At 44.1% G+C, this 23,129-nt stretch overlaps 1 protein-coding gene across 2 annotated transcripts in view; it reads right to left on the bottom strand.

Moving 5' to 3' along the window:
- The window catches only part of LOC144524040 (protocadherin-1-like), a 248,138-nt gene that overhangs the window by 210,451 nt on the left and 14,558 nt on the right, over positions 1–23,129 (bottom strand). Inside the window, exons 2-3 of one of the 2 annotated variants that reach the window (XR_013502574.1) lie at positions 18,694–19,525; positions 9,720–12,807 (exon numbers count right to left, since the gene is read on the bottom strand). Coding sequence is in view for 1 of the 2 variants with exons in the window: in XM_078260004.1 (XP_078116130.1) it covers positions 10,624–12,807; positions 18,694–19,503 (2,994 nt within the window). In the remaining variant the exon portion in view is untranslated. The remainder of the gene's footprint in view (positions 1–9,719; positions 12,808–18,693; positions 19,526–23,129) is intronic. The other variant, XM_078260004.1, reaches the window with a different exon arrangement.

The following is a 23,129-nucleotide window of genomic DNA, read 5'->3' on the forward strand; positions in this document are numbered from 1 at the left end:
GTTTGGTCTGGTGGAGTCGGTAGAGTGTGACATGTCCAGTCTGGTCTGGTGGAGTCGGTAGAGTGTGACATGTCCAGTCTGGTCTGGTGGAGTTGGTAGAGTGTGACATGTCCAGTCTGGTCTGGTGGAGTCGGTAGAGTGTGACATGTCCAGTCTGGTCTGGTGGAGTTGGTAGAGTGTGACATGTCCAGTCTGGTCTGGTGGAGTCGGTAGAGTGTGACATGTCCAGTTTGGTCTGGTGGAGTCGGTAGAGTGTGACATGTCCAGTCTGGTCTGGTGGAGTTGTAGAAAGTCGGACCAACGTAGCTCATTTTCCAACAAACGGCAACATTCTAACAGCTTGAAATGCTCTAAAATGGGTTTTTTTCTGGCAATTAGTCGGTCCTTCCAGAAAAACATGATTATGCGATCACATAATTCAATGCATAATCAGCAAAAGTCTGCATATTTTTTCAAACACGCCTCACTTTCTCCGCATAAATTGCCGATTTCTGCACAAAATATGCGGGGCTTGCATGATTCCCCGCATTTTTGTTGCAAAAAGTCCCATATATCTTATCAGAAAGATGAAATATGTTGCGTTTACTTCACACAGGAGCAGCCAGACACAGGACTTTTTGGAAACACTGATCCACATTTTTCACCGTTTTCTGACAATTTATAGAACAAACAACTAATCGATTAATCTAGGAAATAATCGACAGATTAATCCACATTGAAATAGCCGTTAGTTGTTCTATAAATGTCTTTAATAAACGGGACTAAGAATGGAACACTTTGACTCGGATTGTTTACATGGAAATATGTAACTCAGACTGTTGCAAGTCATTAAAGCATAAAGTGTGTGTGGGAGAGAGAAACAAACAAACACACAGCTCCGAGCTTATATAAACTGAATGACAGGCAACACACACACACACACACACACACACACACACACACACACACACACACACACACACACACACACACACACACACATCTCTTCATTCAAAGGGCAGAGCTTTCCATAGAAGGAGGGATTGTGTTGGATTGGAAGGAGAAAAAGGGGGGAGGTGGAGGAGATTTGGTCAGTACTATGAGTCAGCAAACGCACACACACACACACACACACACACACACACACACACACACACACACACACACACATACAGGTCGTTGTGTTTCCATAGAGACAGCCGAGTTGGTCAGCGTAAAAAGCAGGAAGGACGCTGCCGGACTGTTAATGTGAACTCCTGATGAGATGAGGAAGGGTCTGGTGGTGGGGGTGGGGGTGTGTGGGGTTAGTGACATAATTAACCCCTGACCTCTTCACTCTCTGTTGCTAATAACTGTTTCTGAGTGATATTTGACCTTTGACCCCCCGGCAGGTTGAGCACCTGCTCAGTCTTGTCTGGAGCTTTGGTCCTTTGTGTGCTGTTTGCAAAGTTCAAAGTCCACAAGTGAGTGTGTGTGTGAGTGTGTGTGTGCGTGTGTGTGTGCGTGTGCGTGTGTGTGTGTGAGTGACATGCCATCGAGGAGGAAGCTGTAAAGTGACACAATGGTTCATGTGGACTGTTATGAAGAGAAACTGTATTTTGTTTGGGCCTCAAAGCATCTTATGAAAGTCAAACTGCAATTTATAATCTCCTTTTATGGTTTGAAGATGATATTTTTCTTGTAATTCTTTTACTTAAAGGGTAACTTCGTTTTGTTTTGTTTTCTTCCAACCTGGACCCCGATGTTTTTGTGTCTAAGTGACTGATGGGAACAACGATTGGTCCAGTATTAAGAGAGACGAACTAAGTGTGTGAATTATTATTCTAAGTGTGTGACAACATTATGAAAGGATCCCTACAGAGATAGACCTTTTAGTTAAAGAGGAAGATCCTTTTAGTTTAACATGAAACAGCCCTGAAATCACCATCACCAAACTCCACCAAACTCCATGTAAATAATCAGGACTTTTATCATCGTAAAAACACACTTCATTCAAAGTTGACAGAAACAAAATAAAACTATCAAAAGCCGTCTTAGTTCATCTTTCCACTGTTCCAACAATCACCACTCTGGTTTGGTTGAAATAAACCCTTAATTCACCCATTTACATGTGGAGATATGCTGGCTCTATACACGCTAAAAGTCCTGATTATTTACATGGAGTTTGGTGGAGTTTGGTGATGGTGATTTCAGGGCTGTTTCATGTTAAACTAAAAGGATCTTCCTCTTTAACTAAAAGGTCTATCTCTGTAGGGATCCTTTCATAATGCTGTCACACACTTATAATAATAATCTGAGTCTGTCAGCGGTGAAAACAGAACTTTTAGTGGATGCTAACTGAGGGTGAACATGTGTCCTGTAGGGTTACATTACAGCCCGGTCCATGGCTGCCAGTTACAGAGTTCTCACCCAATACTGGGGTTGCACAATATTGACAAAATGTGATATTGCGATATCGATATTAATTTTTGTAAAATTACAAAAGTTACGGGAAAACGCATCAAAATAGATTCATAACTAATTAAACAAGTTTTCCTACAACACAAGGTTTATTTCAACTGACATATGTCATATTGGACTGGTCCAACGTGAATAAATAAATAAGGACCATGTCTACAGAAAAGGACATGTTCTACTGGTTGGACAGTATAACATATATAAATAAAGAGAACAGGACATGTTCTACTGGTTTGACAGTATAACATATATAAATAAAGAGAACAGGACATGTTCTACTGGTTTGACAGTATAACATATATAAATAAAGAGAACAGGACATGTTCTACTGGTTGGACAGTATAACATATATAAAATAAAGAGAACAGGACATGTTCTACTGGTTTGACAGTATAACATATATAAATAAAGAGAACAGGACATGTTCTACTGGTTGGACAGTATAAAATATAAATAAAGAGAACAGGACATGTTCTACTGGTTGGACAGTATAACATATAAATAAAGAGAACAGGACATGTTCTACTGGTTGGACAGTATAACATATATAAATAAAGAGAACAGGACATGTTGTACTGGTTTGACAGTATAACATATATAAATAAAGAGAACAGGACATGTTGTACTGGTTGGACAGTATAACATATATAAATAAAGAGAACAGGACATGTTGTACTGGTTTGACAGTATAACATATATAAATAAAGAGAACAGGACATGTTGTACTGGTTTGACAGTATAACATATATAAATAAAGAGAACAGGACATGTTGTACTGGTTTGACAGTATAACATATATAAATAAAGAGAACAGGACATGTTCTACTGGTTGGACAGTATAACATATATAAATAAAGAGAGCAGGACATGTTCTACTGGTTGGACAGTATAACATATATAAATAAAGAGAACAGGACATGTTCTACTGGTTGGACAGTATAACATATATAAATAAAGAGAACAGGACATGTACTGGTTTGACAGTATAACATATATAAATAAAGAGAACAGGACATGTTCTACTGGTTGGACAGTATAACATATATAAATAAAGAGAACAGGACATGTTCTACTGGTTGGACAGTATAACATATATAAATAAAGAGAACAGGACATGTTCTACTGGTTGGACAGTATAACATATAAATAAAGAGAACAGGACATGTTCTACTGGTTGGACAGTATAACATATATAAATAAAGAGAACAGGACATGTTCTACTGGTTGGACAGTATAACATATATAAATAAAGAGAACAGGACATGTTCTACTGGTTGGACAGTATAACATATATAAATAAAGAGAACAGGACATGTTCTACTGGTTGGACAGTATAACATATATAAATAAAGAGAACAGGACATGTTCTACTGGTTGGACAGTATAATATATAAATAAAGAGAACAGGACACAACTTTTCTTTCCCTTCTCTCGTTCATTGCGTTTTGTTGTCTCTATTTCTTCACTCACACTGTCACTCTGTCGAGATATGCACACACAAACGCTCCATAGGGTTTGTCACGTAGTGGCCCCGTGCGCTGACGTGCACTAACACGTGCAAATGGCACGGTAACTGGCCAATCAAACATGATCATTATAGCGTTTCAAGCTCTAAATCAAACACAACTAAGCCAACGGACGGGACGCAGCGCTCCACAAAATAAACTAAATATTGCATAGTTATCGCGACACCTGTAATATATCGATATTGATATTGATATATAACGATATTGAGTCGATATATCTTGCAGCCCTACCCAATCCTGGACAAATTTCACAGATATTTGTTCACATTAGTCACTTAGACACAAACGTGGGAAAATAGGGTGAGCCTTTACTGTATGTTTCTTGTAATTCTTTTACTTATTTAGGAAAGTTCTCCATAAAAGTGATGTTCTCTTTCCAGGAAAACATCCTCCAAACATTCACACTTTATTACTCAGACCTCGAGCCGCTCCAGCAGTCGGGGGTTCGAGAGCCCGGGCGTGGTGGGAGAGCCGGGGTTCATCCGTCGGTCACGAGCCTGCTTCTCTAACCGTCGGCTCTCCGGTGCACCGCAACAACAATATGCAGCAGCGGGGGGGGGGGAAAGTGTATATCACATTTATGGCAAAACGCCGTCACTGCAGAAAACATTTCTAATAGTGACATTTTTGAATGCCAATCTCTGGGGGAAAAAACTGCCCGTACATAACATCCATTTAATGTGAAATGTGAGTCTAAACATGCAATATAAACTGTGTATTTACTCTTATCATAATCCATCATATACATATATATGCGTCGTGGTTTTATTAAGTTACTTATCTCCTTGTGCCTTCGCTGCTGTGACTGTTAGTTTATCGAATGTTATCCACTAAGAGATGCATACGAAACACTCAGTGCACTTCCTTGCTCCATTTGTATCCCTCTCTAAATATTTAAGTCATATTTTTACCTCTATATAGATACTTCAAGTTGTTTTTTTTATGAAGCACAGTATGTGTATCTTTGTTCCTACCTACGTACCTGTAGAAAATAGCAGTTTTTTCTTATTTTTGTTTAGTTGTACAGAAAGGCAAAGTCCCTCCCCTTCCGGTGGACCAACGTAACACCTTATTTCAAACACTTTTGTTTTTGCCCCCATTTTTTATGAGCTGAACTCAAAGATCTAAAGGCCGTTACCCACCAACCAGACGGCCTCAGAACACCGAAGACGAGACGTAATACGTCTCTATAACAGCAGGCGGCGCTAATCTGTATTGTCGCCCAAAAATGAAAACCGGCAGCTGATTGGACGAACGCGTCACGTGGGTCTGGCTGCTGCTTCTGGATTTTGGATTTTTCAACCGGCCGGCTCATTCAGAATACCATCTCATATTGGACTAAAATAGTTCACCGAAACGTGTTTCTGAAAACGTTTTAAGAGAGAAACAGGCCGTGCAGCTGCTGAATCTGTCTTCATTTCAGATCAACAAAGGTCAGTTTAAAAGATTTTCTAGTCACGCTCATCCCGCTCGCCATTTCCGGGTGAGTCCCGACTGCCCTGTCTCCGACTGAGCATGTCAGGTGGGCCAAAATAAAGACCGACGGCTCCTCCGACGGACGACGGCACGGAACACACCGACCAGACTCGAGTCACCGACCTCGCCAGATTATCGGCCCGGTGTGTAACTGCCATAAGACTTTTTCTATGTACACAAAAGGCCTATTTCTCTCAAATATTGTTCACAAATGTGTCTAAATCGTTAGTTAGTCTTTAGTGAGCACTTCTACCCTAACCCTAACCCTATAGGGTTCTCCTGTGAAGAGAACACCTCTCCAAAGTGCCAGACGCCATCGAATATGAGCATTTGCCCACTCAAGACCCCCCCCAATACAGTAAAACTACACATTTTAGAGTGGCCTTTTATTGTGGCCAGCCAATCCTGCTGTCTAATCAGCATCTTGATATGCCACACCTGTGAGGTGGATGGATTATCTCGGTAAAGGAGAAGTGCTCACTGACTAACAATATTTGAGAGACATAGGCCTTTTGTGTACACAGAAAAAGTCTTAGATCTTTGAGTTCAGCTCATGAAAAATGGGGGCAAAAACAAAAGTGTTGCATTTATAGTTTTGTTCAGAGTATATTAGTGAACTGTAATTATTTCATGCCGTTTGAATTGAGCCATGAATTACACATATGATGTTCTTCAGTTTAAAAGACAATTTTGCAAGTCAAGAAAGTCTCAGTTTGTCGTAAAACTGTTAAAGTAAAACTAATTGGAACGATTACTCACCCCAAAGTCTCTAGGTGACGTCTCGCTAAAGCTACGATGTCTGTGTGTTTGGTACCGGGACGTAACGTTACTCACACGAGCAACAGGTCTTGCTTGTTCTTTCTCTTCCCGGCTGATGAAACTAAGAGCTAGCTAGCTAACGAGCAAGCCGAGCATCAAGCAAGGTGACGTGTATTGTGCGAGAGATGTTGTTCGCTGACCAGTTTCACACAAAACTAAGTGGTACTACGACAAACTGAGACTTTCTTGACTAGCAGAACCATCTTTCGGGGCGGCTGTGGCTCAGTGGTAGAGCAGACGCCTGTCAGTTGGAAGGCTGGTGGTTCGATCCCTGGTAGAGCTGGAGATCTACGGGTCCGGTCTTAATTTCTATCATTATACACGTAACACGCGCGGTAAATGAGCGGTCAGGTGATGTCTTTCGATTAGCAGGAAAATGGATGCTGAGGAGGTGAAACGGAGGCTGGCCTTTCTTTGTTCCAACTTCCAAGTGGCCGATAGCCTCCGTTAGTCATGAATAAATGGTGTTAAACAATGTAGAAATGACTCATTCTTGACAAAAGGCTAAAGAGCTGTGTGTGCGTGCGCACATTTGAATAATGTCGGGCTGTAAACGGGTTCGGGCTTTTAAAAAGCTGTCAGTCAAAATGTACTTGTCGGGCTCGGGCCTTGTCGGGCTGAACTTTTAAGGTCCGATTACAGCTCTAGTCCCTGGCCCTGCAGTCCCATGTCAAAGTGTCCTTGGGCAAGACACTGAACCCAGAGTTGCCCCCGATGCTGCGCCATCAGAGTGTAAATGTGTGTGAATGTTTATCTGATGAGCAGGTGGCACCTTGTATGGCAGTCTCGGCCTCAGTATGTAAATGGTGAATGGTTCCTGTACTAGAAAAGCGCTATATAAATACAGTCCATTTACATTTACAATGTTTGAAGAACATCAGAGAACAAAGAATGTCCACAGGAAGACGACAGGAGAGGAGAAAGAGTCCAAAGCCTCTCTATGTCCGTGCATATCTTCCTGTAAACAATATTTAGAGTCACATTTATTGCATGCTTTGGCTTTGCCAATAAAGTTTATCGTGTGGGGAAGGATTTCAAATTCAAGTGGACTTAAAGTATTTATTCTGTAAAAAAAAAATACATTTTCTCTCCATGTGTGTGAAGGATGGAAATGGCAATGGAATACAGTAGCTCTTCATTCCCACTGTTTCCCACTTCCTGTTTGTAACCCCCCCCCCCCCACACACACACACACACACACACACACACTTTGACTTCCCAGTGAATGCACAAAGCGCCACTTTTTTTTGTAGCATTTAAGCAACATTTTTATTGAAATAAAATCTGCTTTTAGCTTTTAAAAAACAACAAAAACAAACACTGTACAATGTATTTTCCCCCAAAGAGTACATGATCGTGATGGGGTCGATATGAGAGGCCGTGTGGCTTTAAATGTGAAGTGTGACGCCTGCCAGCTCAAATGTTAACAGGCTAAATATTACCCCGGCAGGAGAGCTAGAGCGCTGCGAACACCAGCAGGAACTCTGCTACACCGACCAAACAAGGAAGCACGGTCGGCTTCATAAATACGATGGTGATGACAGTGAATATGCAGGTGTGTGTGTGTGTGTGTGTGTGTGTGTGTGTGTGTGTGTGTGTGTGTGTGAGTGTGTGAGTCTTTGGTACAGGTGAACAAAAGTCTTTAGAAAGCAGGGACAGAACAATGAAATGCCCTTGTAAAGCACGCACACACACACACACACACACACACACACACACACACACACACACACACACACACACACGATAATGTTGCAACAGAAACAGCAGATGAAAAAGTACAAAACAAAACATATTTGACATGTCGTTCACATATATATGTACAGTCTCTATGACACCGTAATGCGATTGTCTTCACGTTAGTTTTTTCACAGTGCACGTGACATTTGTTTTAGTCCATCACAGAAACAGCCAATGTGGCGTGAAAGCTCGTCGCCATCACGCAGTTAAAGGGCCCCCCCCCCTCATCCCCTCCCCTCCCTCCCAGCCTTTTTTTTGTACATTAAATAGAATAGAGCAAGGCACTCTGGGTAAAAGAAGGCGAAAAGCGGGCGCCTAAGAAAATGACCTGCCATTAATCTGTGCAAACAATTGACTTTCAAACGCCGGTGATTGGGAACACGGCAAGAATTAAAAGTCGTTTTTCAGCTGACCTGACAGGAGGTGCGGAGGTTAAGAAATGGTTGCATTTAGTCTTTTAGTGTACCTTTTCCTTCATAGTGTAGTGGCGTTTTTTACAACCCTCCCTCTCTCCTCCTTTCTTTTTTATTCCCTTTCTGTCTTTCTTTCTTTCTTTCTTCGCTGCTTGGCTCCAAGACTGGGCTGAAACTACCGTAGATTGGTCTGAACTGGATGGGAACACTCTAAAGTACTGCTCAGACAGGCTAGATTTTGGCAAAATAAAAGCCAAGAAACAATGAAAAAATGGGTACCAAAAAAAATTCACAGTCACTCTTCTTTGTCACCCTTCAACAAGCTGATCCAGCCATAAAGAGCGGCTTTAAAACCTCGACACAGCTCTCCAGAAGGAGAAAGAAAGAAAGAAACCCACATTCAGACTTAATGAGGACGTCAGCGTGAACCTTTGCAATGGCCGCCGTAAAGAACTCCAAAATGAAAACACTTTATAAAACAACTCATAACCTTCATTTAACCCACAGTGAAAAACGGTGAAAGTGAACACAAAAAACCAACCAAAAGGAAAAACATGTAGACGCTGAGGATAGACCCATATGGGAACAGTGAACCGATTATTTAGCAGGGCTGGGTATCGCCAGAGACTTCCAAGTCACAAGGTCCCGATTAGGGCTGCACAATATATCGGTATTTATCGTCATCGCAATATCAACTGCCGCGATATACATAACGCGAAAGGTTGCGACATTACGAGACACTAGGAGATTTATTGTGTCAGAAGAAACCTGCACTTTAAAGTGTATACGTCATTCTTTTTTAGTGGCGCCTGTCATTGTCAATTCAATGAATTGAGAGCAACTGAAAGGCAGAACTGAGTACACTCTAATATCTGTTCATTTATCGCAAGTAATATCGTTACGTTATCGCGTATTTTCCTCGTATCGTGCAGCTCTAGTCCCAGTTTGATTCAATATTATTAGGTCCAGATACGATACTTTAGCTCGGATATACAAGAGATTCTCAGAGAACTTCTGCTGTATGTTGTACAAGCAAGAAGCAACCCGTATACATTTCATGTTTTATTAAGAATTGACCCCAAAAATTTAGTTTGAAGTACTTTTTACTTAAAGGTGCAGTAGGTAAGCCTTATAAAACTACCTTTCTGTCATATCTGCTGAAACTGACCCTATGTTCCAGTAGAACTACATGAAGCAGGTCATTAAAAATAAATCCAGCTCCTCTGGCTCCACCTACAGCCTGTAGTGAGATTTGCAAAAATCCACCGCTCCCTGTTCAGATGCACCAATCAGGGCCAGGGGGGGGTGCCTAACTGTTCAGATGCACCAATCAGGGCCAGGGGGGTGTCTAACTGCGTGTCAATCACTGCTCATGCACACGCATTCATTCTCCCTTGTGGGGGGAGGGGCTTAGGAGACCATTTTGGGCTTTAGCAGAAAGGGGGGAGAGACTGAGAAGTTGTGGATGTTCAAATGTTTTGGTTAAGTCCTGGATCTTCATAATACTACCTACAGCACCTTTAACTGAACTAACGTGACATGTCACTGTAAAAGTCCTAGCCTACATTACAAGATTTTGGGGGGGTTTTATGAATCGATATCAGATCACTCAAACAAAGCTTTTAATTGGAGACTCGGTTATTCTAACCCAGCCCTTATTATTCAGCATTTACATCTTCATATATCCCAAATCTGCCCATTAAATTCTTGTTATTAATTTGCTTTAAGCATGAAAATATCTTGTGCTGTAATATTTCAGGAATTAAATACTGTAAGAAATTGAACATTTGAACCGTGCCATTGTGGAACATGAACAACAACAATAATCCACACAAACATACAGAATATATAAAAACAACCCTCCAGCATGTTCTGGTTCTGGATCGTCAGAGTTCATGTTGGGGGGGTGTTACGGTCACCAATAAAAATCAATATTGCTAAGCCCATATTTGGTCTATCCCTTATGTGATTGTTTCATGGTGTGAATATTAAAAAAAAAACTGAACAGAACAGAAATGGTAAACAAAACCAAATTAAAAAAAACAAAACAAAAGGGAAAACAGCCGTTTGGAAGTGGGTGCTGTGCAGGGGAATCAGTGCAGCTTTGGTGGAGGAATATCGGCTGTGCCAAATCAGTCCCAGCGTGACTACCACACCCGGTTGGTCCAATAGATGTCCCTGTTGTACATTGGCGTGTTTGCGTAGTCGCCTACCTGTTTGCTGCTGTATTTGGGCGGGTTGGCCTTGTAGCTGTAATCCGAGTATTGGTCGGAGCCTGTGGAGTTGTTGTCGCCCGTTCCCACGAAGGTGTTGGTGGCGGGGAGGTCCTGGACGGCCTGGTGCTTCTTGGAGGCGGAGGGTGACTGAGGCTGCAGCTGGATGGAGGGGAGGGGGGAGTTGGAGCGGTAGTGGCGGCCCAAGTCGGGGCTTCCTGGCGGGTAGTTGAGGGGCAGGTGGATTCTGGGACTGTCGTTTACGGTGTCGTTGATGAGGTTGAACTTGAGGCCTTTCTGCAAGCTGGCCTCTTCGTCCTCCTCCAGTGGCTTCGCCGGTTTGGGAGCTTTTCCCTTTTTGCTCTTTTTCCCTTTGCCATTTTTGGGGCCTTGCTTGGGCGCATATAGGTCCTTGCTCTCCTTCTTGCCGGCCTGATAACCGCTCTTTGTGTCCTTCTGCAGTCGGTGTCGGATGACCACGACGGCTACGATGACCAGAATCACACCGGCGATGCCCGCGAGGCTGCCGTACAGGATGTTGCTGCGTTGAGCGAGCGCGTAGTTGGGATCTCCCGCAATGTCCCTGTCCAGAGGGGTGTAGAGGCTGTGCCCGACCAACGCCTCGATGAGGGAGACGTTGGACTTGGTGTCGTTGACAAAAACGTGGACGAGGGCGGTGGTGTGGCGGGGAGGTTTGCCTTTATCGCTGACCTTTACCACCAGGCGGTGCAGCCCGTTGTGTTTCCCGGTGAACTCCTGCATCAGTTTGATCTCCCCGCTGCTGGGCGAGATGTCGAACAGGTCGTACGGGTTTCCTCCTGTGATGGTGTAGACAAGGTCACTGTTGGGTCCGGAGTCAATGTCCTCAGCCTTTACGATCTCCACCCTGGTGTCTGGCGGGGTGACGGGTGACATGTATACATAGGAGGAGTTTGCTGGTTTGGTGACGTAGGGGGCGTTATCATTCTCGTCCAGGACATTGATTGTCACACCCACGTAGGAGGATCGAGGTGGGTCACCGGCGTCCACAGCCTTCAGGCGGAAGGTGTAGGTGCTCTCCTTCTCGCGGTCGAATGAGATGCTGGACAGGATTGTCCCCGTGCCGTTCTGGATGACAAACTTGCCGTTGTCCGGCTCCACAAACAGCCTCACTCGGGCGTTCTCGCCCTTATCTGCATCAGTGACAGTCACTACACCGACAGGATTAAGCGGAGCCATGTTCTCGATGACTGAGAAGCTGTAGCCGCTCAGCATGAACTTGGGGTCATTGTCATTGCGGTCCAGAACGTTAATCACAATTGTAGCAGTGCCGGTTTTGCTAGGAAGGCCCTTGTCCGCTGCTGCCACACGGAATTCGTAACGTTCCGTCTCTTCCCGGTCCAGCAGGTTCCTCACACGAATCTCTCCGGTGTTGGCTTCAATTTCAAAGAGCCTGGTGGCATGGGACTCGATGATGCTGTAGACCAGCTCTGCGTTGGTGCCGCTGTCTGCGTCTGTCGCCGTGATATCCAGCACCTTGTCGCCTGGCTGGTTGCCCTCCGCAAAGTCCACCTCGAGCAACGCAGGGGAAAAGTTTGGCGTGTTGTCGTTCATGTCTGTGACCTGCACTTTGAGGGTGTTGGTGCTGGACAGGGCTGGGTTCCCAGAATCCACAGCAACGATTTCAATCCTGTAATCCTTAACACGCTCGTAATCCAGCAGGGTAGTTGTCTGCAGGAAGTATTTCCTCTTCCGATCGTTAGCTGACTCACTTGCAGGTCGGAGCTGAAACGGGACGTCACCGGCTACCACGCACGTCACAACCGCATTTTCCCCCTCGTCGCGATCCGACACCTGGACCAACGCCACTGGCGTGCCGATGGGCATGTCCTCAGAGATGTTGGCAACGCCGTCGTGATGCGTCACCAAGCCAATACCACGGATCTCGATCGCCGGAGCGTTGTCATTCTGGTCCTTGACGTTGACGGTCACCAGGACCTTGGAGCTCTTGGAGTTGGGCCCACGATCTTTGGCGACCACAAAGAACTTGAGGAAGCTCTCCTCCTCGCGGTCCACCAGGCCCTTGACGTAGATGATGCCTGTAGAGCGGTCGATGCGCAGAAGCCTCTGGACGGCCTCCGACGCCTGATGGAGGCTGTAGTCGATCTCTCCGTTGGTGCCGGTGTCTGCGTCATTGGCTCTGACCTGCAAGAACGGAAGAAGAGGTTTTATCGTTTTTAATGGCTAAACTCTGTCCGAAAAGAACAACACATTTCCCCCTTAAAGGTTGTGCAATTAGCAACCACTAGAAGTATTTTAACTCAAAATCATGAATTGAAACCCAGCCTGCATGTTAGAAACTTTATCTAAACATATTACAGGGTTCATACGCATTTTAACCAATACTTTTCCATTACTTTTTCATGACTTTTCCATGACTTTTTGGCAAATTTCCATGACTATGTATTCCTGAAAATGTCAGTCGACATTATACAATAAGAATAAAAATCTGTGTTAATGTTTCCCCTCAGAGGTTTAACAATAAAATGAATGACAATTGATGTGGTTCATAGTGGGATTGGTAATATTGCGCCCCGAATAGAACGGTGAGGTTAAGACGACGTGAAGTACATTTATTAATGACATATTATTATGCTGTGTTAAAAAAAAAATCCATGACTTTTCCAAAACTTTCTGGGTCTTTTTATGTTTCCAAAACCTTTCCAGGCCTGGGATTTGCATTTTTCAAATTCAATAACTTTTCCAGGTTTTTTCAAAACGTATGAACCCTGATATTACTGCCTCCTAATCACTTTGATCCTCTTTTAGTTTTTAGTACATGTTCTTCTTAAAGGTCCAGTGTGTAACGTGTTTAGTTGTTCATTCTCAAAATCTGTGTTGCCCGTTCACAATCTTGTCCTTTTTCATGAATATTTAACTCCACCATCAATTCCAAGTATTCCTATTGGCTTGAAATGTTACATTTGTGTTTGCATGAACTGGGCTAGACGCTCCATATTCATGCTCCATCTTGAAATACGTTAGCCGGTGAGGGACATACAGGACATACTGCTCCGCCTTTCACGTTTTCTCTGTCACATGATAAACTCACAGCTGCTGCTAATGCTGCTAATGAGTAGGTGAGGACCACACGTATTAAAAATCCAAATTTCAGGAACAGGAGGCTGCTTCTTCGCCCAGAAACAGAAAAAGGAGATTGAAAAGAGCAAGAGACCGTCTTTTTGAAGCGTGAAGGCTACCGTAGTTGTAAAACGTACTTTGAACTGCGTGGCGCGAGAGAGTTGATTGCAATATATGATCTCAACGCTAGATGGGAGAGATTCCTACACATTGGACCTTTAACTCCTCCAAACAACATTTAGAAGTTGCAGGAGTTGCAGAATGTACAACGGTCAAAATAAGACAATCAAATGGACATTTTCCTGTTCAAACACAGGGCATGGTCCAGTTTGATGACAGGCATGACATCTTCAACTTCACATTAAAAGTCCAGAGTTTGCTTTTATTATGACTTGGACGTACAGAAACAAAAACTTTCATTCATTGTGCCCTGCCTTTACGTGTCAATCTTCGGCAGATTTACTATAAATGTCAAAATTGATCTTTAAGAGGTAACTGGCAGGCTGTATTCCCACTATTACCTCAGTTACATTAGATTATTTGACTTACAAAGAGTCACAACCATTACTAATGCAACTCTACAAAGCCCTTTGTGTTTTCTTGAGGGGGGGTGTTGTTGCTGTGTGTGAAACATAATAGACGATCAAAGCTGAGTGCACATACACCCACACAACAACATCTAAAGGCCGTGCAGCAGGATCATTGGCATCTAATGGGTAGATGAGTGAATGTTAATGTTCCTCTCATTATCAGAAAAGCCCCGGCTCCTCGGGCCCATTAGGAGACTAGAGAGGACATGACCGGACCACCATCAGACACGCTCCAGCTTCATACGCCCAAACCCAATGTAAACTGAGCTAATTAGTTAATTAGAAGGCACGATCACTCAGCAGAATATCACTTAGGATTTACTCGTTAGGACGCTTTTTCTACCTACACATCTAATACTTGTTAATTGCGTTTATTCAAAGCCACGTCTGCTCTTAAGAAATGTAGGTCGCTGTGTAGTTTTAAATGAACTAGTTGTTGAACAGCTGATTTAAATGTCCCAGGTGCTGCTGGTTCAGCGTTTTCTTCAAAAATGCAAAAAAAAAAAATGAAGTAAATGGTTTTAAAATGTCAGTCAGTGTAAACACGATAAAGCTTTAATGAAGAAGTGTGTGAACATTTAATTGAACATTTAAACGGGGGGAATCAGGGTTTAAAAAGGTTAAAGCAGCCAACAGAAATCTCTGAGGGATTTTCTTTTTTAACACAGACTCTGGTTCTCACTGCCACATAATAAATATCTTGATTCCTGCCCGCTCACGATCACAGACTGTGACAGACCGTCACGGCAACCCAGGGGTGACCGTGGAAGTCGCTGATCCAAGTCGGAGAGGTTACGGTTAAAGAAAGCATGAAAGTGAAATTATATTTTCTTCCCCCGCCCACTGATTTCCTTTTCCTCCACTGTGGCTTTAAGCAGCAGACATCGGCAGACAGCGGTGAATTATTGACAGCTCGGGAGGATTGTGTATTGAGCAGTTGAGCCGCTGTGATGAGGCCAGCGCTGAGCTGGCTGCTGTCCAAGGCCGCGCCGTTCAGGCGTACAGCAAACATTAACGCTGTTTATCTCCCAGTTAACAATTAACCAGCAACACCGACCAGTTTCCTTCACCAACGGAGCGGAGTCTCTGCATGTTTTAACGCAGCGAACCTCTCATTTACCCTGAATATCTTTACAAATTGAGCCATCAATCAATTTCTACAAGGAGGGCTGCTAAGATTCACTTTATTTTCTGAGAAAATCACCTTGCCGATGCTTGAGACTTACTGCATCACAGTTTCTATATCCTGTCTGGTTTATTGTTCACTAAAATACATTATAATTGCATGGTAGTTCAGTGTTTTGGGCTGCCTCCTTCTAAACTGATTAATCCTCTGGGGTTCAAGGAAATATTTAATGTCTTTCATCGTCTCTGTTTGAGAAAATGACAATATCAATATTCTCAGATATTCTTTTTGTCCCTTATAAGCTTTAGATTTGAAGATAGCTTTCATCTGAAAAGGGGGGCAATTACACTGGAGGAACACATCATCTAATTAATCAGTCAAAATGTGTGTGTGTGCGTGTGTGTGTGTGTGTGTGTGTGTGTGTGTGTGTGTGTGTGTGTGTGTGTGTGTGGATTATTAGTCAATTAAAGGGCCCAATTTCTTAGCTTCTGCCTCTGATTTATGGGCTTCTACATGAAAACTAAAATCTGCCAAAGTTAGAGCACTGTTTGGTTGTGCTATATGACAGATTTCTGTGTTTTTTCTTTGAGTATTTCACTACTGGTTTGAAGTAGGCGGGGCTTAGAGGGGAACGAGGCGATAGGTCACCTACTTGAGTGCACCAATCAGGTGCAAGAGCACCGTTTGAATCCAAATGTGACAACGGTCGTGTGGTTGTTTGTCTATTACGACTGGTCAAGTCGCATACACACAGCAGATTATCTGTGTTTAACTCTTAACAAAAAAATATATATTATAAATATTTCAAAGGAATAAAAGGTTTTAACCCGAGGTCCACTTGCAAGTTAATTTAACGGGACTTTTAACTTTGATTGTTGGTTATTTGAACACAATTTGTTTTCAATAAAGGTCCGCTTACTAACTTTCTCGGGACTTTTTTAATCGCATCCTATGGTCTCCTACAGCAGCTGACTCGACGTCCACGACTCTTTTACGCTTAGGATGACCATGAGATGCGGTTGAAAGCTCTGGAGAAAGCTAGAGTCTATTAACACTTAAATATGTATGACTAAATGAGTAAAAATCTAAGTTTAAAGCTCCAGAAAAAGCAAGTAAAGTTGACTTGAGTTAAAGGTCCAATGTGTGGGAATTTCTCCCATCTAGCGTTGAGATCATATATCGCAATCAACTCTCTCTCAGCATGCATTGCAAAGTACGTATTACAGCTACGGTAGCCGTCACGTTTCAAAAAGGGCCGGGAAGCTAAGATACCCATTAGCAGCATTAGCAGCACCTGTGAGTTTATCACGTGACAGAGAAAATGTGAAAGGCGGAGCAGTATGTCCTGTATGTCCCTCACCGGCTAACGTATTTCAAGATGGAGCATGAATATGGAGCTTCTACCCCATAGACTGTATACAGAATGGACCAACAGATCCCGTGTCTCTGGACGGAGACCAGTGAAGGACATTAGAAGCTCTTTCCCGGTGATGGCTGAGCGTTACTGAGCAGCCTCCAACTGAGCTTGAAGACGTAGATGTGACGTGAGCAACCTGTCTGAAAGTTGGAAGTCTTCTGGTAGCTGTGCCAAGAGAAATCTCAATCATTCCCAATCTAGCAGAGACGGAGAGCGTAGGTATATGTAAGGAGATAACATAGACACAGGCTCATTATTGATCACTAAAATGATAGTTAACATTAGTCATTACACTTAAACAGCTAATGGAAGTCCAAACTGCCTGAGAGCTTCTCCTGTACTATACGGTAACTCCTCTACTATGAGACAGGAAGTCTCGTGGTTATGACACAATCGTTAGCCTATTGTTATAAAAACGTCTGCTACGGAGCCATAACGTGAGCTACAAGGTAATGGAGCCTTTTATACATTGTCGTGTTTCTTTAGAAATAAACAATGGACAAATAGAGTCTTTAGACGCTTCAGATATGATCAGCTGTCAAAATGACGTCAAAATGAATGGCAGTCAATGGGATGCTAACGGGAGGTGAGTGCTTGTTAGCATCAAAACGGCGCCATAGGATCTACGCGTTGTGAAGAAAGGCTTTCCCCCTTGGTCTACTCCAGTTCATGCAAACGCAAATGTAAAATTTCAAGCCAATATGAATACTTGGAATTGATGGTGGAGGTAAATATTCATGAAAAAGGACCAGTTTGTGAACGGGCAACACAGATTTTGAGAATGAACAACTAAACACGTTACACACTGGACCTTTAAGATTTCTTTTGTCAAGCAAGTCAAGAATTGTCAGGCTCATCAATATTTAACGTTATGAATATTCAGACATTAATAATGGGGCTTTAAGAAGACCTGATGGTGTTCATTGTGACTTTTACTGTAATGAAGTGTAACCTTGATGGAAGGAAATCCATTTTTTAAAGAAAATAGGGTAAAATATGTAAATGAAGCGGTATGCTTCTTTCAAAGAGCGAGTCAAAGAGCAGGGATATACATGTCTGTGCCGCTATTGGACGATTTAAGCAGGTCAGGGTCGCCAGTCAGCGCTGTCCCGCTGCTTTTTTTCAAAGCATCACTCCTCGAACCGCACGTTAAGTGAAATGAATTCTTCGGCTCTCTGAAATGCAATGAGCCACATCCAGAGCAATAATACCAATAAGCCCCGTGGATAATCTCATGACTGACTCAGATTAAGTCATGCACGACTCGCTGGAAGGCTGGCTGGTCGCGCTGCAGTCAGGCAGGGAAGGGAGGCGAGGGAGAGGAGGATGTTACAGAGAGGTGGGGTTGTTTCACAGAGCTGAACCGAGGCTTTCCTGGTCTGATCGCTCACGTTAGAAATCAAGCAATGCCGGCCCCGTCCAGGGGCTAAAAGGTGAAGTTAAATCAGTGGTTAATATGTGACTACACGCGGCGATCCCACGCCCTGCTTCACCTCCGACGCACCATCTGTCTGTACGGATAATTGAGCAGCATATTATGTGCAGTCTCTGCGCCGTGTTGTCCTGCAGCTTGCAGTGTTATCGCCAACGGGGCCAAAAGGTTCCACTGTAATGTTTGGTGGACAAGAAAAACTGTAGAGGAGCAGCAGCAGCAGCAGCGCTCGGACATTAAGAGGGACAGATTCATCCTGAATTTAAGGATAGGGAAATGTAAGGGGTAAGTCAGGGTTCAAATGGGGGTACGTGGCTTAAAAACACAGCTCAAAGGGGGAACATTGTTGTGAAGAGCCTGAGAAGCAGTGCTGTCGTGTACTGACCTGCAGTATGGAGTGTCCCTGCGGGCTGTTCTCTGGCAGCTCGGCCTCGTAGTGACTCCTCTCAAACTTGGGCGCGTTGTCGTTCTGGTCGGTGACGGTGACCCGCAGCAGGGCGCTGCTCGCCCTCGCCGGCTTCCCGCCGTCCACCACCCGGATGTTCAGGTCGTACGAGTCCTTCTTCTCGCGGTCCAGGTTGCCCATGACGACCAGCTGCGGCAGCTTCTCGTCCGAGTCCACGGCGACCTGCAGCGTGAAGAGTTGGTCGGCGTCCGGCCCCGTGGTCAGCGAGTACTCGGCCACGCCGTTGATGCCGGAGTCCCGGTCGGTCGCCATCGGGATGGAGAAGAGGGCGCCGATGTGCGTGTTCTCGGGGATGGACAGGGTGAGGATGGGCGAGGAGAACTGTGGCGTGTTGTCGTTGATGTCCAGCACCTCGATGCGGCCCTCGATCAGCCGCGGCCCCGTGCTGATCCCTTTCACCATGTCGGTGATCGACACCTCGAACTCCAGGAAGCATTTCTCGCCGTCAAACAGGTTGCGGCAGTCTTTCAGCGTCTCGCGGTCGATGGGGATGTCGGTGGTGTAGATGTCTCCCGTCTTGCCGTCCACCCGCAGGTACGGCGAGCCCACTTCCAGCTTGTAGAGGTGTCCGGTGTCGGGCAGGCCCTGGTCGGCCGCCAGGCTGCCGATCAGCGTGTTGGGCGGCTGCTCCTCGGGAACCCGATACAGGATGTCTGTGGGCGCAGCGCCGCAGGAGACCAGCAGAGCGCCTGCCAGGAACAGCAGAACCTCCCGCCTCAGTGCCGCCATGTCTCCCCCCGACAGCACCGCTCTGAAAGAGACAGAGAAAACAGATTAGGCCGACCTTACAACGAACGACTTCTCAAGCGATTCCACGGTCGCAGACTAATTTCCGATATCGGAATGAAACCCTGAGAGTCTTGCTGGAGTCGGGGCGCTCCCCTCGTCTCCATCGTTTGGTGTAAGGTCATAAAACTCAGTCCCAGTCAGTCTTTTTCCCATCTTGACGTTCCGACAAAGTCAAACGTGTTTGATATTATCCTAAGTTTTAAGTCTTGGTGAACAGAACATCTGCAGACTTTCCTTTAAAGGTGCACTATGAGTTCCTGCATGACGTTACTTCTGTTGACGTTCCAAGTAAATACCAAACAAAACAGAGAAAGCTCGCCCCTCCCCCCATGTTTCTGTAACTGTCATGACTAACTGACTAACTGTCACTAACCCCACCCCCTCCCCCAACCATCTTGTCGGTGATTGGCTGGAACGTGGTTTGTTGTATTTTGGTGTGTCCTTAGTGTTTGTTTGACGTTTACAACCCCCGTGTTGTCTCCTGAGACCGGGCTTTTTCACAGTGTGTTCAGGGGGCAGGCAGCTAGAGGATCAAGGAGAGACGCCTACCATTTGAGACAAAAATGAAATCGCGCTGAAACCATGCAGGAACGCATAGTGCACCTTTAAGTTACCAGCTAACGCTAGCAGTAGCTAGCTAACTTGGTTACATTTTTCAAAATGAATCTAGTTGTAGTTTTGCAATGTGCGACCCTGCAAGATCCCCAGTCTTATTTTTTATTATTATTTTTTGGGGCATTTTCAGCCTTTATTTTGATAGGACAGCTGAAGACATGAAAGGGGAGAGAGAGGGGGGAATGACATGCAGCAAAGGGCCGCAGGTCGGAGTCGAAACCGGGCCCGCTGCGTCGAGGAGTAAACCTCTATATATGGGCGCCCCCTCTACCAACTGAGCTAACCGGGCGTCCAGATCCCCAGTCTTTACATGTTATGACAGTCTTAGTTAGATGTGACATAGTCTTTAAATGTGAGATAATGTCAGACTTTAGTCTTTTCAAAGTCACTCATTCACCGTACGCCACACAGACAAAATAACAGAAAGTGGACAAAGCTGCTCTTGTCTCTGATTTATCTCAGTGCCGTTCAGGGATAGATTGTTGAAGTTGTCTCCTTGGACCACTAAATGTGTCTACAAGCAGTTATTTGCAGGACCTGAGGTTGAGGAGGTTTTCAGGCGCGGCCTAAGAGACTTTATAATATCTTTATATGCTGAACGGAATCGGAAAAAAATATGGATTTCAACTTGTGGCCCTTTAAGTTTCCCACCAGGGGATCAGCACACCAGATAAGTGTAACATTTCAAAGTTTATTCAAGATGCTAAATCTAAAATAGTATCATTACTTGTATTCCACAACATTTAACGTCTTGAATAATACATCAACATCGATCAGACATCTGAAGGCTTTCACACATCCTTTTTGTCTGTCAGATTAAAGACTTTTTAAGAGCCTTTTAAATGTCAACGTGAATGAGGAATAAGAAAACGCCTGTTATAAACATTATCTTAGTCATAAAACACAATATCTAAACGCATTTAAGACTAGACGGAGCTATGAATTCAGATATTGACGATGCTTGCTTTACTCACACCCTGACTTTTCACCTGATGTCTGGTGTTCATAATGCTTTTTCATTTGAGCCAGATATAAACTCTTCCCTCCTCTCTTGTCTTCTCTCTGTCTCTGCACACTTCTCTTTTTAATGGCTCTGTGTTTCGGGGCTGTAGGAGTTTCTCGGCTGCGGGTCGACGAGGTTAATCCGGTGAGGGTTATTTTTTCTCCTCACGTCCTTGATTTGGGGAGGGACACACACACACACACTCCAACACAGACTAGCATGCTGAGCAGGAAGCAGGAAGTCTTAGTGTCATCCTTCTCCATCTCCGACCACTGCAACGTGTGTGTGTGTGTGTGTGTGTGTGTGTGTGTGTGTGTGTGTGTGTGTGTGTGTGTGTGTGTGTGTGTGTGTGTGTGTGTAGGAGTAAAGGCTTGTATTTTCTGAGCCTGTTAAGTCTCCTACAGCGTGAGAGAGAAGTCAGGCCTTGCACACATTCATTCCCTGACATAAAATTAAACTCTTCCAGCAGCTTCACAAAGCCAATATAAAACACCATGACGACGCTATTTTAACACAAAATGACCCTTCACACATCAGTGTCACCTCCACTGTTTTTCTATTCTCAAATAAAACTGTGTGTCATGGTGACACGAGTCTACACCGACCCCGTTTAACTAAAATAAATGTTAAATGATGTCTAGCAGAAGCAGCTGTACATGAAGGAAATGGTCTTAAAATAAGTAAACAAGATTACGAATCTGAATCTATGGTAAACTTTCAGTACTTACTGTACACTAAGGGCCAAAACCAAGCGCTACTGCTGAACCCAAACTTAATCTTTAAGTCTATGGACTCAAAGATATTCAGTGTACTACAATGATGTAAAAAAACAGAGGGGGGATGTAAAGCAGAAAGTCCTCACAATTTAAAGGCTAAAAGCAGCAAATGTTTCCCATTGTTGTTGCTTTTGTCCAGTTGTTCGTCTGAAGTGTTGGCTGTTCGGCTCCCTGCTGTGACACACACACACACACACACACACACACACACACACACACACACACACACACACACACACACACACACCTAATTACCCCTGTATGAATGTGAATGAGTGTGTGCCAGTGGGGAGTGCCGCTGTGTTTGCAAGTGCTAATGTGGATGTGAGTAACTGTGTGTGTATGTGTTGCTTCTCTCACATTTTTTCCGCCCAGCTGCCAAATACCCACAAACCACCGACCTCTGACCTGTGACCCCGCGGCATTTCACGCGTCACCGTGGAAACATAGCTGAAACAACAGGGTTTACTGGCTGACATCCAGTCTACTAATGAGCCACTGAACACAACAGTGTGTCTGCACTAAACTGAACCCATGGTGGTTGGTTTAAATAAGCTGCAGCAGATGGACGTAAGAATATTAAAAGACTAGCTGTCCATTCCTCACGTTGAGATGTATAAACATGCTTTTTATTTTAGCAGGAGGATGTTAAACGCTGCCTAAACACAAGCAGCACCAGAAAAAATCTTTGTCTACATAAAATAGCGTCTAAAATTGGCCACATTTTGATTGAAATCTAGTACTATGGGATGATAGAAAAAGGTCTAAAAAAGATTACGAATCTGACCAGACATTCAAAGTCGTGGTAGTTGATGGAGTTTATTGTCAAAACGTTCGCTTTCTTCCGAGTCGACCGTTAAACGAACAGCTCCACCAAAAACGTCACAGCGGTGGGTCCGTTCTAATTGGACGACGTTCAACTTGTTGGTTCTGTCAGCTCATCGTCCTGATGTCAAACATCTGGAAACATTCGGGAAGTGAGTCAGTGGAATATAATATAAATTGGAAATAGTTTATAGGTGTAGTCATTTGGGTTTTGCTTCCCCTATGAAGAATTAGACCTGTTGTTGTTCAGACAGACTGCCAACACTGCTAAAAAGAAATCCTAAAGCAAACACTGTCAAAGTTTCTGATAAAAGATCCATTTGGCGCTCTTGAAAACAGAAAATAAA

The sequence above is a fragment of the Sander vitreus genome, chromosome 10 (assembly GCF_031162955.1).
Source record: "Sander vitreus isolate 19-12246 chromosome 10, sanVit1, whole genome shotgun sequence".
NCBI lineage: Eukaryota > Metazoa > Chordata > Actinopteri > Perciformes > Percidae > Sander > Sander vitreus.